This window comes from Atractosteus spatula, chromosome 2 (genome assembly GCF_055471065.1).
Source record: "Atractosteus spatula isolate fAtrSpa1 chromosome 2, fAtrSpa1.hap1, whole genome shotgun sequence".
Taxonomy (NCBI): domain Eukaryota; kingdom Metazoa; phylum Chordata; class Actinopteri; order Semionotiformes; family Lepisosteidae; genus Atractosteus; species Atractosteus spatula.
Window position 1 is genome coordinate 56,784,275 of NC_142707.1, and position 13,787 is coordinate 56,798,061.

Genomic DNA, 13,787 nt, shown 5'->3' on the forward strand with positions numbered 1-13,787 from the left:
TTTTCAGATACAGTATACAGTATAGCAGAAAACTTTTAGCACTGGCCTGCTACAGCATGTTGTTGATAAAGCCTGTAATTAACCCATAGTAGCAACAGTCGGATCATAACGGCAGTTCTGAAGTTTTACCACAGCACCATTACCTTTCATCAGGCAGGGCATAAACTATTGTATTCACATTGCTAATTTGAAAATGTGCTGTCAGTAAAATAGGTTCTACACGAAAAAATGATTTTAAAACAGATTTGTAAAATTTAGATTCTGTAGCATACATTGCTGGCATTTCTTTTGAGATCAGTAAAGTGCTAATTACTTATTTTAAGTAGTTTACTGTGACATTTGCTCCATTGCCAATATGAACGAGGTCAAATCACCTTGCTTTGAGAAGAAACCGGCTCATTCACCTTGGCTACAGGGTTTTGCTTCATGAGAAAGGTCACAATGTTACAGTGTTAATGGAGAAAAATATTCTCATGGTCAATAAATCTATAGCCTTCTTTTATAGCTTCTGTTGCTTCAGTGGAATATTTGCTGTTGTTTTATACAGATGTTTGGGATTTTCTGTTCTGAAATCCAGTAGTCAAAAGACTACCTTCAACAGAACAGGTGTAAGAGCTGAAAACAGTCAAACAATTCACATTAATTCCAATATTGAGTCAATAAGGGGTTCAGCTGTGTAAGCAAGAGCTTGGTTGGAACAAAAACCAGCAGGTGTGTGATCCTTAAGGATCTGGATTGGGAACCCTTTCCTTAAATTATGCAGAAGTACACACAGTATTACAAACAATACTATTAATACTATGAAAACAATACTATTAAAACCTCATTTGCTGTTACTATAAGCAAATGGAAATGTGATGCACATGACCCTCTTTATGAAGCTGAAGAGCTGTTGTAAAGTACAGCCAGGTTTGTTGTGTTGTTTGAGAGAGCGAGAGAATCACTGAGGGCAGGGCTGCTTTGAGCGGCCAGTTCCTCGGAGAGATGCTAACCTGGCAAGACTGAATGATGAATTTTCTCCTTGATCCACCTTCTGGTGAATGAACAGTCCCTCTTTTCCTCTGTGTGTGTGCGTAGTGAAGAGGTGTTAGTGTGGCAGTTCAGCGTTTCCCCTGAAGCAGAGCTGCACAGCGCAGTCTGGAAAATCCAAGGTCATTGAAGTCTGGTTGCATGCGTCTATGCGCGTCTACATGCGTGTGTGCTTTTGTGTGTGCATCTCAGTGGCTGCAGCAGAAAGGCTCCAGGCAGGGGGCAAGGGACTTAATCAGCATACCTATCGATGTACGGTAAGGACCATGCTTTCCTCTCCTGCTGTGCCTCTTGCATGTGTGTGTTGGGCTGCGCAAGGCTCCTGCTCTGCGCCCTGCTTAAAGTTGGAGGTGTTCTAATTTGTGATTCTCAGTTAATATGTGCCCAGGAGCAGGGATGAATGGTAAAAAGATTTAAATGCCAGTGAGTTGTTATTGTTACTAAATGTGTATTTAAATGCAGAGAAGCCTGTGACTTGACAACAATGCATCAGATATTATTTTTTTGTGCGAGTGTGTGTTTTGGAATTGACGATTCTGTGCAAAGCAGTAGACACTAGGATTAACTGAAAGGCAACAGACACCGTTGAATTTATCAGCGTGGAGACTCAGATTTGGCAGATAGCAGCACAAAAAAATTGTGAGATGGAGAAGATTTATTTCCCAGAGGCTTGCATAATAATGTTGATCCTCAGTATTAATGGTTTAGATTTGTACATTATTCAGTATATATATATAACAGTAACAGTATGAATTCTTGGAATATAACCAAATGATGATTACTATAGATGATTTCTATAGTATTTCCAATAAATATTCTGTATAATCCTTGCTTCTGATTGTAGCTACTGTATGGAGGATCGAAAAAAAGCCAAGAAAATGAGAAAAAAATGAAGAACACTGCAGACAAATAGAGATTGTTATTTTGTGAGTTTGTACTGTGTAATACAGACACTCCAGTAATCTGTACTGTGTATCTAATGGACAAGTACTGGTTAGAGTATTGTGGATGTAATATCCATTAGTGTAGTGAAATACTGTATATAAACAACTAGAAGTAACCCTTGGTCGTACCCAAAATAAGGCACAGATATGATTTAATATTAATATATACTCTGCAACATTTGGGATTGACCATCTAATGAACCAGTGTAATTTTTTTGATCTGTCCAAATATCTTGATTGAATAACTTTTGAGTGTTGATAACCTGCATATTCGTCCATGTATTGTAATAGAGGTATAGTTTGGATTACTGTAAGTGTGTGATCAATCAGTAGGATAGATGTCATATTGTTGGCATGTAGCAAGAAACATAACAGAGCTCGTACTGAGGAAGAGTTTCACATGAGAAATTTTTATTGAACATGTGCTATGGGCTGAGATCAGAGCGTCCCTCTGTGATCATGGAGAGCTACATTTTCTTTCTAGGCCAGCGTTGACCTGCTCACACACGAATTCACATGCTGTTTTGCTGCAGTGTTGTAATTCACTGCCAAAAAAATGTGTGAGAAGCCAAAGGCTGTTCAGACACTGGTGGCATGAAGGCCTGTTGCAGGATGGAAAGGAGCTGATCCAGCAGGCCCACTAACCTTGCTCTCCTAGCTCTTTCTCAAGAGTTGACGTAATGATCACTGTTAAAACAGTTTCCTTTCCTTTGGTTTTATAATACCTGATACCAATATTTATGTTTATATTTGCAGACAGATGATCACTTCTGAAAAGAACAATGTGCTGTTGACAGATGTATAACATACTGTATTTATAACTCCATGCATTTGGTTCAGAATTCTACTTCATAAGCCGTCAAGTTCTGCCTAAAATAGGGAAGAAAGCATGCACATTTACTGTTTCATATGTTTATGCGTGCTGTTTCAAATGTTCTTTCTGCTGTTTTCATATGTGACCAATGTCTTGTGATAAAGTAAATATACACATTTGAATGACAGACAAACTTTTGTCCAACTGAACAGTTTCAATACATTTTAGAAAGTTTTTTGAGAATCCACTATGATACAAAATGTTATGGTGCATAAAATATTTAGTGTATTACCATAGATCTACTATTTGTGTTATGTAAGAACATAAGAGCATATGAATAAAGATTTCTGTCAATCAAGCCTATTTATTAGCTGATAACTGATGAAGCTTCTAACCACTTCTTGAAAGAAGCCAGAGTATCACCCTCAACAACATGGCTATTAGCTTGCTCAATTCTCCCACAACCCTTTGGTAAATAAATGCCTTGTCTTCTCTGTTTTAAATAGGCTTGCACATAGTTTCCACTTGTGTCATGTTTCTGGTTCACTGCTTATTCTGAAACGTTCACTGGGTTGACCTTGTCAGTGCCTTTAAGAATTTTGAATATCTGTATCCGATCCCCTCGTTGTCTCCTCTGTTCCGGATTTCCTTCAGCCTCTGGGTGTAGGGTATTCCTGTAAGTCCCAGATTAATTCAAGAGCAACAAAAAAGTCTTTTCTATAATGAGGTCACCAAAATTGTACACCATGTAATAAGTGAGAACTTAATAGTGTATTGCACAATTCTAATTTACTCTCCCTGTATGTAAATTCTATTTTTTAACTATACATTACTGTATATTGTTTTCTTTTATATCCCTTCCTCACATAGTCTAGAAGAGGGGTGGCACAGTGGTTAACATTGCTGCTTTGTAGCACTGGGTCCTTGGGTTCAATTCTTGGGGTGCGATCTGCATGGAGTTATTCTGTTTGTGGGTATTTCCTTCAAGTGCTCTGGTTTCCTCTCACTAACCAAAGGGATTTAAAAAAAATGGCTCTGCTGTGAGTGTGTGCGTGTTTGTGTCTGTGTGTGCCCTGAGGTGGATTGATATTCGTCCAAGATATATCCTTCCTTGAGCTCATTGTTTTCTGGGATAGGTTGTTTGTATTGTATAATAGTGGATAGATGGATATCTGGTGAAGAGATATCCATCTCTTCGGGCAGGCTGTATGCTATGAAGTTCTTCTTGCAAACTTTGCCTGCCAAAGTTCCTCATCATTAATTTTTCATTTACATCTCAGAGCTCTTGTTCCCAGTTGCCCATTTGCAGAGTCTTTTAACAGAAATTGTTGTTTTTGTATGGTGGCACAGAGTTTTCTCCACTTCAGTGAGTGATTGATTGCTGTCTGGAGCTGAAGTACAAAGTGTTTGGAAATGCTTTGTCTAAAGGAGATGAGTGGTGCAGTATAAATTATTTCATCTCTTCTTTCATGCCATTCATCTTGATTGATCGATTGGTTGCACTTGCAACTCAGGCATAGCTTATGCAGCCACAGGTACGGTGAGCAAGGAATACTGAGGTGTTTGGGCTGATATTTTCTCTTTCATTTTAGACAGCAGTGTTCACTGTTATATTTTTTGTATGTTTAGACTGAAACAGTTCTAAGCATGATAACTGTACAGTTCTCCTACAAGTGCTTTACAGTTACCCCCACCACTGCAGTTTGATGAAAGGTTCAGTATCTTTAAGTACATTCAGTACTCAGAAGCAAAACATAAAAATAGAACAAAAGCACTTATCACATTTCAAACATGCAATTGCTGTTCTTCCACACCTTGGCATAAGTCGTTTAATTCTCGGTAAATCTGAGCATCTGACTGTACTGTATCATAAAAGTCTCTTTTATCATACACAGCTTTCTGACCTGTAGAAACAGAACATAATTATATGCAAACATTTTCTTTTTCTAGTTTCTTGTTTCTGTATAGTATCTTTCACATCCTTACCTATAGCAGTGATGTGACATCTGTTACTGCCATTACTTGGACCAGTGTTCTGTGACACTTGTCCCAAGATAAAAACAGGCCTCTTCTTCTGTTGTTTAACCAATCAAACAAGACAACCACTATGAATTTTAGGTGAGCGCATCAGTAGTTTCAAAAGGCCTTCGCATTGTGATAGAATTGTCTATGTTCCCTGATATTCCATAAGATTAGAGTACCTTGAAATATTTAAATATGAAAGTGACTTTCAAAAATGCACAAAATATGATACTTTATATCCTTCTGTATATACTGTACCTTCTATGCCCCTCTAAGGGTTTTTTAGCACAATGCGTAAACCGAACAGTTCCTTATGACTTCAGCCCAGACTTTTCTTTTTTTTTTCTTTTAAGAAGTAAACTGGTACTTTAGAGCTTAACATGATCAGTGCAAGGATTATAAGTAGAGAAGAGTCTTTTTGTGGTAACATTCGCTAGCCATTGTTATGGACGAGAGCCAGACATGAAAATGACTGAATAATTCAGGCCAAAAGAGAATTCAATTCTATGTCCGTGGGTCGCAGTTTATATTCCGCAGATTTGGAGTGGTTGATTTCATTTGTGTATGTGTTTGTAAGGCAGCCTTGCTGTGCTTGCAAGCTATCATCTCCCCTTGCCTTCCCAGTTCAGTCCACGTGGTGGTAGAGTTTCCATGGAAAGCTGAAAGAATTACAGAACACTGTTCCATGACATTTAATATTGCTCAAAAATATGAGCAAACATGCAGCTGTCCCCTAGGCTTCAGTCAAGGTCAGAGACTACAGTATATGTGTTTGTCAATCACTGTCATTATGTGTGTCATCCCGCAGTCTCCTTCAAGCAGGGTCATTGTTAAGTGTTCTTCAGCTTGGCATCAGTCCATCAGTCTGTCCTTATTTCAGGTTTTGTTTTTGTCGGTTTTACCATGGAACCTCCTTCTGGTATGTTAAAGGTAAAGCTGGGGTTCTGAAACTTGTCTAGACTGTTTTGACAGAAAGAGGTGAATTTGTAATGAAATGTAAAAATGAGTGTAGCATAATTTTAGTCACTATAATTGGAACAAAAAAAATCTGAAAAGCTAATTTTGCTGAAGGTGTAAATCGTCTATTCCCATCCATCCATCTTTGAACCACTTCCTGCAGTGCAGAATTATGGGGGAATTGGAGCCAATACTAACAACCAGCAAGCACTAAGCAGGATGCACCTTTGACTGGACGCCACTCAGTTGCAGTGCACACACAGGTACGCACATCAAAGCCACTTCCCCCAGAAGCCAGTTAACCTTCCAGTATGTCTTTGGACTGTGGACGGAAACACATGTGAACACACAAACTCCATGCAGATAGCAGCTCAGGAATTGAACCCAGGGTCCCTGAGCAGGGAGACAGCAATGCTAACCACTGTACCCACCCATTTGTCTTTTTTATATGAAAATAGGTTTTCTTTTCACAAGTGTTTTCCTCTACCTTTGGAATACTCACTGTACAGTGAAATCCCCAAGATAGCTTGGTTTCTTTGTCTGTTGCTTTTAAAGGAATTTGGATTAAATCTTAAAGATTTTTGTTCCTTTCACTTTTACAGTATCTGAAGATGAAAGCTGTTGTACAGGCTTACTGATCTGTACTGCCTACAGAGTCCCCTGATGTTTTAAATATCTTGGGATTGCCAAAAAGAGAACATCACACTCTCTGTTAACCAAACTTTTTCCCTCATGGCCAAGGAAGGCTTGTATTATACAGTGCCTGATTCTGAAGTTTGCTTGCTCTTTGCAAAATTCTGGTATCCATGGATTTGTAAACTGTAACAAAATCCATATGGTATGGCAATATATTATTTTGTTTTCTTGTGCTATACCATTACATTCTATTTTTTGTTTGCAGTGTGAGGAACATCCTTGGAATCTCATCAGAACTGTGAAATGTTACTAAAAAGCTTTTTCATGAGTACCCGTGTTAACAGCTAAATATAGCATTGCTGCATGCCAATTCTGCTTGAAGAGAAATCCCTGTTTTTTTACAACACGTGTTCTCAGAAGATCGTCTGTGTGAGAAGGAAAAGCATGTTGGCCAGGCCACATTTTCCCCATCTCAGAAGAAGATTAAAACAGGCCTACTTTTGTGTAATCCACAATTACAAAGGCTTAATGGCACCGAATAGAATTTTCTTTTTGCCCAATATATATTTATGTATTTTCATACAAGTAATTACTCTTAAATGTTTTTGTTTGCAGTGTGTTATTTTCCTATTTAAATTTTAAAAGAAATAGGTCAGTATGCATGACTAGGCTAAATATTGCAATGCTTTTACTACTTGTTATACAGAAACAGTGACAAAGAATACACAGTACCTTGTCTCTTAGAAGAAAACACAAGGTGGAAAGTGGTAGTTAGTAGAGGATATATCTTGGACATCCTGGGAATATCATTATTTCATAAATCATGTGCATGAATGAATGCCAGTTTGACAATTTTTTGGATGGGTACCAGAAATCATGTTAATTAGTTTAATTAAATTATTATGATTAGAGAAAGACTTTATCAAGTCTAACTTGTGTCTCCTACTCACATGTATAAGATCAGCCCAGTACAATTTCATTGAAAGTTTGAATGTTTTAAAACCATTTTCAAGCCTTAGAAGTACTTCTTCTAGGCTATACAGTATGTTTTCTTTACTGTGGGGGCCCAGAAAAGGGCTTCAAAAGGGCTATCTGAGATATTCTATATTTTCATTAATCTGCATGGTAGCTTGGGCAGATATTTTTTGCACTATATTGGAAATACTGAAACTATGTGCGGCCAGTTTTATTTTGATGTTGTTTTGGCTAATCTATGAAATTTTGGGTTAGATAGAAAAGGCATTTGTGCATGTTTCACTAATGGGAGAGTAAATAGATCTATTTTTACTTGACCACTCATGGTAAACAAGTTACCTCACTGTGTTATCAAAGGTATTTACGATGCCGTACTTGTATTGGTTATGAGCTCAGTGGAGAAAGTCACCTGTTCCTGGTAGTGCCAGGTGTCAGATTGTAAAGGCAAACTGTGGCAAGCAGCGTAATTTAATTTTGGTATGCAAAGCTAACACATGCAGGAGTGGATTTTGTCTGAATGTGGTAAAATGGACATTCAAGTTGACAGCAACCTGGGTGTCCAAGCACCTCTTGCTCAGATGGGAAAGTTTAATTGCTAGGGAAGACAAATTTAACATTTCACCTGGGTGTTGTACACTGGAGTGCCACAAAGTATGTATTTGCTGAGTGCAAAAGAGGATTTACTCTTACTGTGGTGTTTATTACATCTTGCTGCATGATAAAGTGAGGCCACACACTACAAACTACACTGGTGAGTGTTTAAGGCTTTATTGGTGGGAGATAGTGGACCACTTCGCTCTGACTTGGCATCCTTGATTTTCATGTTCAGTTTCCACCTACCAGTGAGGTACTGCTGACATTTCAGTCCTGGTTCCAGGAACTTGAAATGGATGTCTGCTATGCAGTCTTGTGTCATAATTTTGGAAGGACATCCCATAGAAAACATTACAATATAACTTAAATAGCCAGACCTGTGGTACAGCCACTGTGGTTAATTATAACTGGGAGGAAACTTCAAAGGCGTCTTTACATGAACTGTACAGTTGTATCATTTTTTTGAAAATAGAGTAGCAGAGTGATTTGTTGAAAAGATTCAATTCATTAGTACTGTATGTTGTATAACCCTATGGCCTATGTTGCCCTGAAACACATCTTTTTTCACCCTGTATGCGCTGTGCAGCAAGTATGTTAACTGTTTTCTGACTAGATTATCTTATCTGTAGGAGCTGCATCAAGCCAGCACAAAACAATACTCAAGTATCCAACATGGAATTAAATTGTTAATGTGTAATGACAGTCTTGTGCCTTAGACTGTATTGTAATATTAAGCAGAGTATAAGCATCACCCACCACTGTGATGCATCTGGCCTCTGGGTATAAGGAATCACTGCACTGTTCAGTCACATTTATTGCCCATGTGAGTTCTTTCTGATACAAGTGACTCAACCAAAAAGCAATCTGTGTCAAATGCAGAACTCTTTAAAAATTGGAACTACAGAATTAGACCTCAACGACAGTTGTTTATAATTCTGCAGATGGTTTTGTAATTGAAAAGGGAAACATTAAAGTGGCCTTGTTATCATTAGCTACAGTATTAACTACTGCCTTCCAAACTTTGAAACAGATTTTTAAACTGTGCTACAGAATGTAAAAGACTACAAATTAAAAGTTGTTTTTAAAGAAATTGAACACTGGACAAAACTCTCCATGCAGCTTGTGTGTTTATTTTGCTCTCCCTAGTGTGCTATATAAAGGATACTGCTTGTACCCCTGTAGATTAAACAGTACTCTTAAACAGTAGGTTTATGGGCCAATGATGCATAGTGTGCTGCCCTTCTGAATTGTCTTTGGGATGTTTTATCTGAGATTAGAGTTGTTTCTCTGGCCTAGAAGTGCTCTATAAGGTACAGGAGACTGCAACCAGGCTTGCTATCCCTAAGTCTCCCACATCGCATGCATTAAGACACATTGTCTCCAGACCCAGAAATCCAACCAGATGTGACAGTCTGAGCTTCTCAGACTTCTTTTAGGATTTCTTCTCACTCACAAGATGTCAGCTGGGCAAAGCTACAGTATCTTTTCTCCTCCTCTCGCAGATGCTCCCAGGGCTGTAAGTCCACTGTAATCCAGCCTTGAACTGGAGCTTTCTCTCAGAGATTTATGTAATATAATATAGATTGAAATATTATATTATAATTCTGCTGCATCCTCTTTTTAGAGGTTCATTGTCTTGAAATGCAGTTATGAGGATGCTTCCTGGCCTAGGATTGCAACAGACAGACACTTTCTTTTCTGAGTGGCTCCTCAATTCCTACTCTGTATTAACTTCTATTTGGGCAATTTCATGTGAGAAATCCCTGAAGAAGTTTAATATCTCGTGAGATTCCATATTCTTACATGAGCAGTGAGATCTTGCCCCTCAGGAAATTTTGTTGCCCCCATTGTTGGTGATGTGGTGATTATCGCTGTTGCCTTACTGGTCTTGCATTCTGGGATGGATTAGATTCTAGTGGAGTTTGAATGTTCCCCTTGTGTTCATGTGGGCTTTTGCGTAGTATTCCAGTTTTCTCTCACTTGCCAGGGTTAGCTGGTATCTTTAAGTTGTGCTTGTGAGTATATGTGTACCATATCATAAACTAAACCTTATATCCTGTGCTTCTGGGCTAGACTCCAGGTTTCCATGTTTTTCACCAGAAATAAGCAGCTTTCTGATAATTGATGGATGCCTACCTGTTTATGCTGGTGAGCTTGGATTAAAGTGCTGCAGCATCAATGACTCACTCAGATTACTTGGCTTTTAATGCTTTAGCGGCCTCTGATATCCAGCGCCATCCTCTCCCTCCCCCGGAACACCCTTGCAGTAGTATGAATTTTAACTGTATACTGTATCTTGGTTTAGTGGTGGTTGAGTATTCTCACCACTTATAGACATGAAGCACAATAAAATCTGGCCAAAACATTTAATCAAGGGAAAGAAGTTTGTCACCGAAAAAGGTTGAGTCATTTAAAGACACAATGATTATTTGTAAAAACAAAGTCACACGAAACAGCTCTGCAGTAAGTGGTGTTAGAATTATTTGCAGTATTGATGCTAGAACTTCTATCACCAGTCTCCACACCGATTCCTTAACATTTTTCTTTTGGCCATAACAAAAGGCAAAGTAATATACTGTACGAGTTCTACAAAAGTTTAAGACTGGGATTTTAAGGGATATCCCAATGAATACACAGTTGTTTTGTCCTAAAAAAGTAAAAATGTCAGAGATAGCTCTTGCTCTAGTCTAGAGTATATTATGTTTGTGCTTTCCATTTGGATGTTTTTTTCCATATGGAGAAAACAATTCTAACAAAGCAGTACATTTGATCATAAGAACAAAAGCTTTCCTTTTGAAGTAAACATACAGTATTTCATTGTGAATATTACATTGCCTAGAAATGCTACTGTAGGTAGACGTTTGAGCAATCAGGCTTTCTAAACCACGTTTCTAGAGTGGAAGATAGTCATTGCTACCAGCCAGTTATTTTGTACAAACCAGAAATCGAACCCTTGTTTTCACTCTCTATTTCAGGAGTCTGTGGTTGCTGTGGGGCCCTAAGACCCCGTTACAAGAGACTTGTGGACAATATCTTTCCTGAAGACCCTGAGGCAAGTGAACTCGGTTTTGAAAGGGAAGGTGTCAGTTTGTATGTTTAGCTTATAATTCCACTTGGGTTCCTTAATGGATGAATGGTTTAACTGTTTTCGTAATGTGCTGCATTTAATAATTTATAAAGGTTAAGTTGAACTTCTTATCAGAATTTTTCACAGTCCTCATGACTTTGAGATTAAAATATGTTCCCAGACACAGATTTAATATACTACTGGAACCAATAGAATTGGTTGCATTTTTTTAAATTGGTTGCAATGTTTTTTTTAATGTGTGAAAATCACAACAGTTATGCATTTTACTGTGATTTGTTAAGGCAGGACTATTCAAATTGCAACCCTTCCAAACTGCTTCATTACAGCTGCATTGCTATTGATTATTAGCTGTAAGATTGGAAAGGCTGCAAGTTATGAAAAACTTTAACAGTGCTGTCTTGGCACAAGAATCTACAGAATATCTTAAAACATTTAAACTAGAAAAGAAGGAGGAGAACCCAAAGAAAACTAAAAGAAAGATATGTGGAGAATAAAGCTAGTAAGAGAGTCCAAGTGAAAAACAAACAATTAAGTTTCGAATTTTAAAAAATAAAATCAAAATTTCTTCAGAATAAGAAAATTAACATGAACAGACAGTCTATTTCATGATTATGCTTTCCCTTGATTCCAGGACCTCAGGTACAGGAGTGTCACATGAAACGGAAGTGAAATACTGATCCTCACTCCTGCTCTCTGTCAAGTATGAGAAAATGACAGTGATATACTGACCCCCTCTCTCCTCTCTGTCATGGACAAGAAAGTGCCAGTGAAATACTGACCCTCCGCTCTTTCTGTCCAGGATGAGGAAGTGATAGTGAGATGCTGACCCTCTATCTTCCCTCTCTGCCCAGGACGGCCTTGTCAAAGCCAACATGGAGAAGCTGACCTTCTACGCTCTCTCTGCCCCTGAGAAACTAGACCGCATTGGAGCATACCTCTCCGAGAGGCTGTCCCGAGATGTGGCCAGGCATCGATACGGGTGAGCCTCAGCCTTAATCTGCCATGGAACAATCCGCAACACTGTTTTATTTCTTTTTGGAGGAAATCTGGGTACAGATTTTTCAAGTTACATTCAAGTTATACAGATATAAAATGTTAGGCCAATATTTCTTATTCACCCCTAGTAAAAATAATTAAGGTAAATGTAATAAACTCATGATGGCACGGTGGTGCCGTGCTTGATATTTCCGGGGCCCTGGGTTCAGTTTCCTGTGCTGATATCTGCACGGGCCCCGTGGTTGCATGGGTTTTCTCTGGGTGCTCTGGTTTCCTCCCATAGTTCAAAGACATACCGGTGGGTTAATTGGCTTCTTGGCCCTGGTGTGAGTGTGTGTGTCTATGTGTGACCTGCAATAGACTGGCGTCCCATCCAGGGTGTATCCCACCTTGCTGCCATGGCTTGCCAGGATAAGCTGTGGCTCCCCCATGATTCTGGATTGGATAAAGCAGATAGGAAATGGATGGATGGATAATGAGCTCATTTAAATTGCAACTTATGTTATTATGACTGCAGAAAGTAGAAGAAGTCATCATCACAACAGCTTTTCTCTTAAAATGTGCTGAATAGCAGTTTTCTCATACACACGTTAAATGACATATTTCTAGAGTTTAGTACAGAAGGCCTTATTTTCTGTGCTTTTCACTCTTGACAGGTATGTCTGTATTGCAATGGAAGCTCTTGACCAGTTACTGATGGCATGTCATTGTCAGAGCATTAACCTCTTTGTTGAGAGCTTTCTGAAGATGGTACGCAAGCTGCTGGAGGCAGATAAACCCAACCTACAAATACTGGGCACCAACTCGGTGAGTGATTCTTTGGTGTCTACAACAAGCACTAATGCAAGAAGCTGGAATGTCCTCATTATGAAAATGTGTTTGGAGCAATTCAGTGATTGGAAAAAGTGGTGCAGAAGTTTTATGTACAACTTGAATCTGCCAATTATGCTGAGTTTTACTTCATATCTTCTTTGAGCTTCTGACTTTTTTCTGATTAATACATAGTTGAGAGGAGGCATTGATTGCTCATCTCCAAACGCTATTCAGTTCACTTTGAATTCCTGCACTTTAGTAATTTAGTATCTGGTGTTAAGGTAACTTTATTACTATCCATGAACCAATTCCAGATTAGCAATATCTTTTTCGTACCAAGTTGACAAATGTGTTGTGTAATTCCAACATCCCTTTATTTGCATAGTGCTTGATGCTATTGTAGATTACATTACACACTTTTCATTTTTCATCTTCATATTTTGTTGGCCTTTGTAATTGCCTCCCCCATTCGGCTGCGATATTGAAATCCTTCCAGTATGCGTAACATCCTCACACTAGTGCTACTCACCTTATATTTATAATGAGCTTTTTTGAGATATGAAAATTAATCTATATTTATCTAAATTAAACTTAATTTCCCATGGGTTTGGCTTGTCCTTGATGGTGGTCGAGTTATGTTTTATTGCTTGAATACCTTTTGTCTTTTACTTATTAATTTTGAAGACACAAAAGACAATTGCAGTAGTGACATACTGACCAGCATTTCTGTTTTAAAAGTTAGGTGATAAATTTAATTGAAACCAGCCGCATTCTATTATGGATTTTAGTTGTGGCTGATATCCCACAAGACTGTTTTTTGGCTGAAGCTCTTAGCATTTATTAATTAAAAGCTTTAATGAAGAGTAAGAGTATTTCTTTTTTTAAGGTAAGTTACTCTGCATTTTTGTGTCTCGTCTTA

The 13,787-nt window shown here is 38.3% G+C and overlaps 1 protein-coding gene across 1 annotated transcript in view; it reads left to right on the forward strand.

Annotated features, from left to right (window-relative positions):
* Positions 1–13,787, forward strand: part of efr3ba (EFR3 homolog Ba (S. cerevisiae)) — a 62,966-nt gene that overhangs the window by 10,533 nt on the left and 38,646 nt on the right. The window contains exons 3-5 of the mRNA XM_088938138.1: positions 10,947–11,023; positions 11,911–12,038; positions 12,712–12,862. Coding sequence (XP_088794264.1) covers positions 10,947–11,023; positions 11,911–12,038; positions 12,712–12,862 — 356 coding nt within the window. The remainder of the gene's footprint in view (positions 1–10,946; positions 11,024–11,910; positions 12,039–12,711; positions 12,863–13,787) is intronic.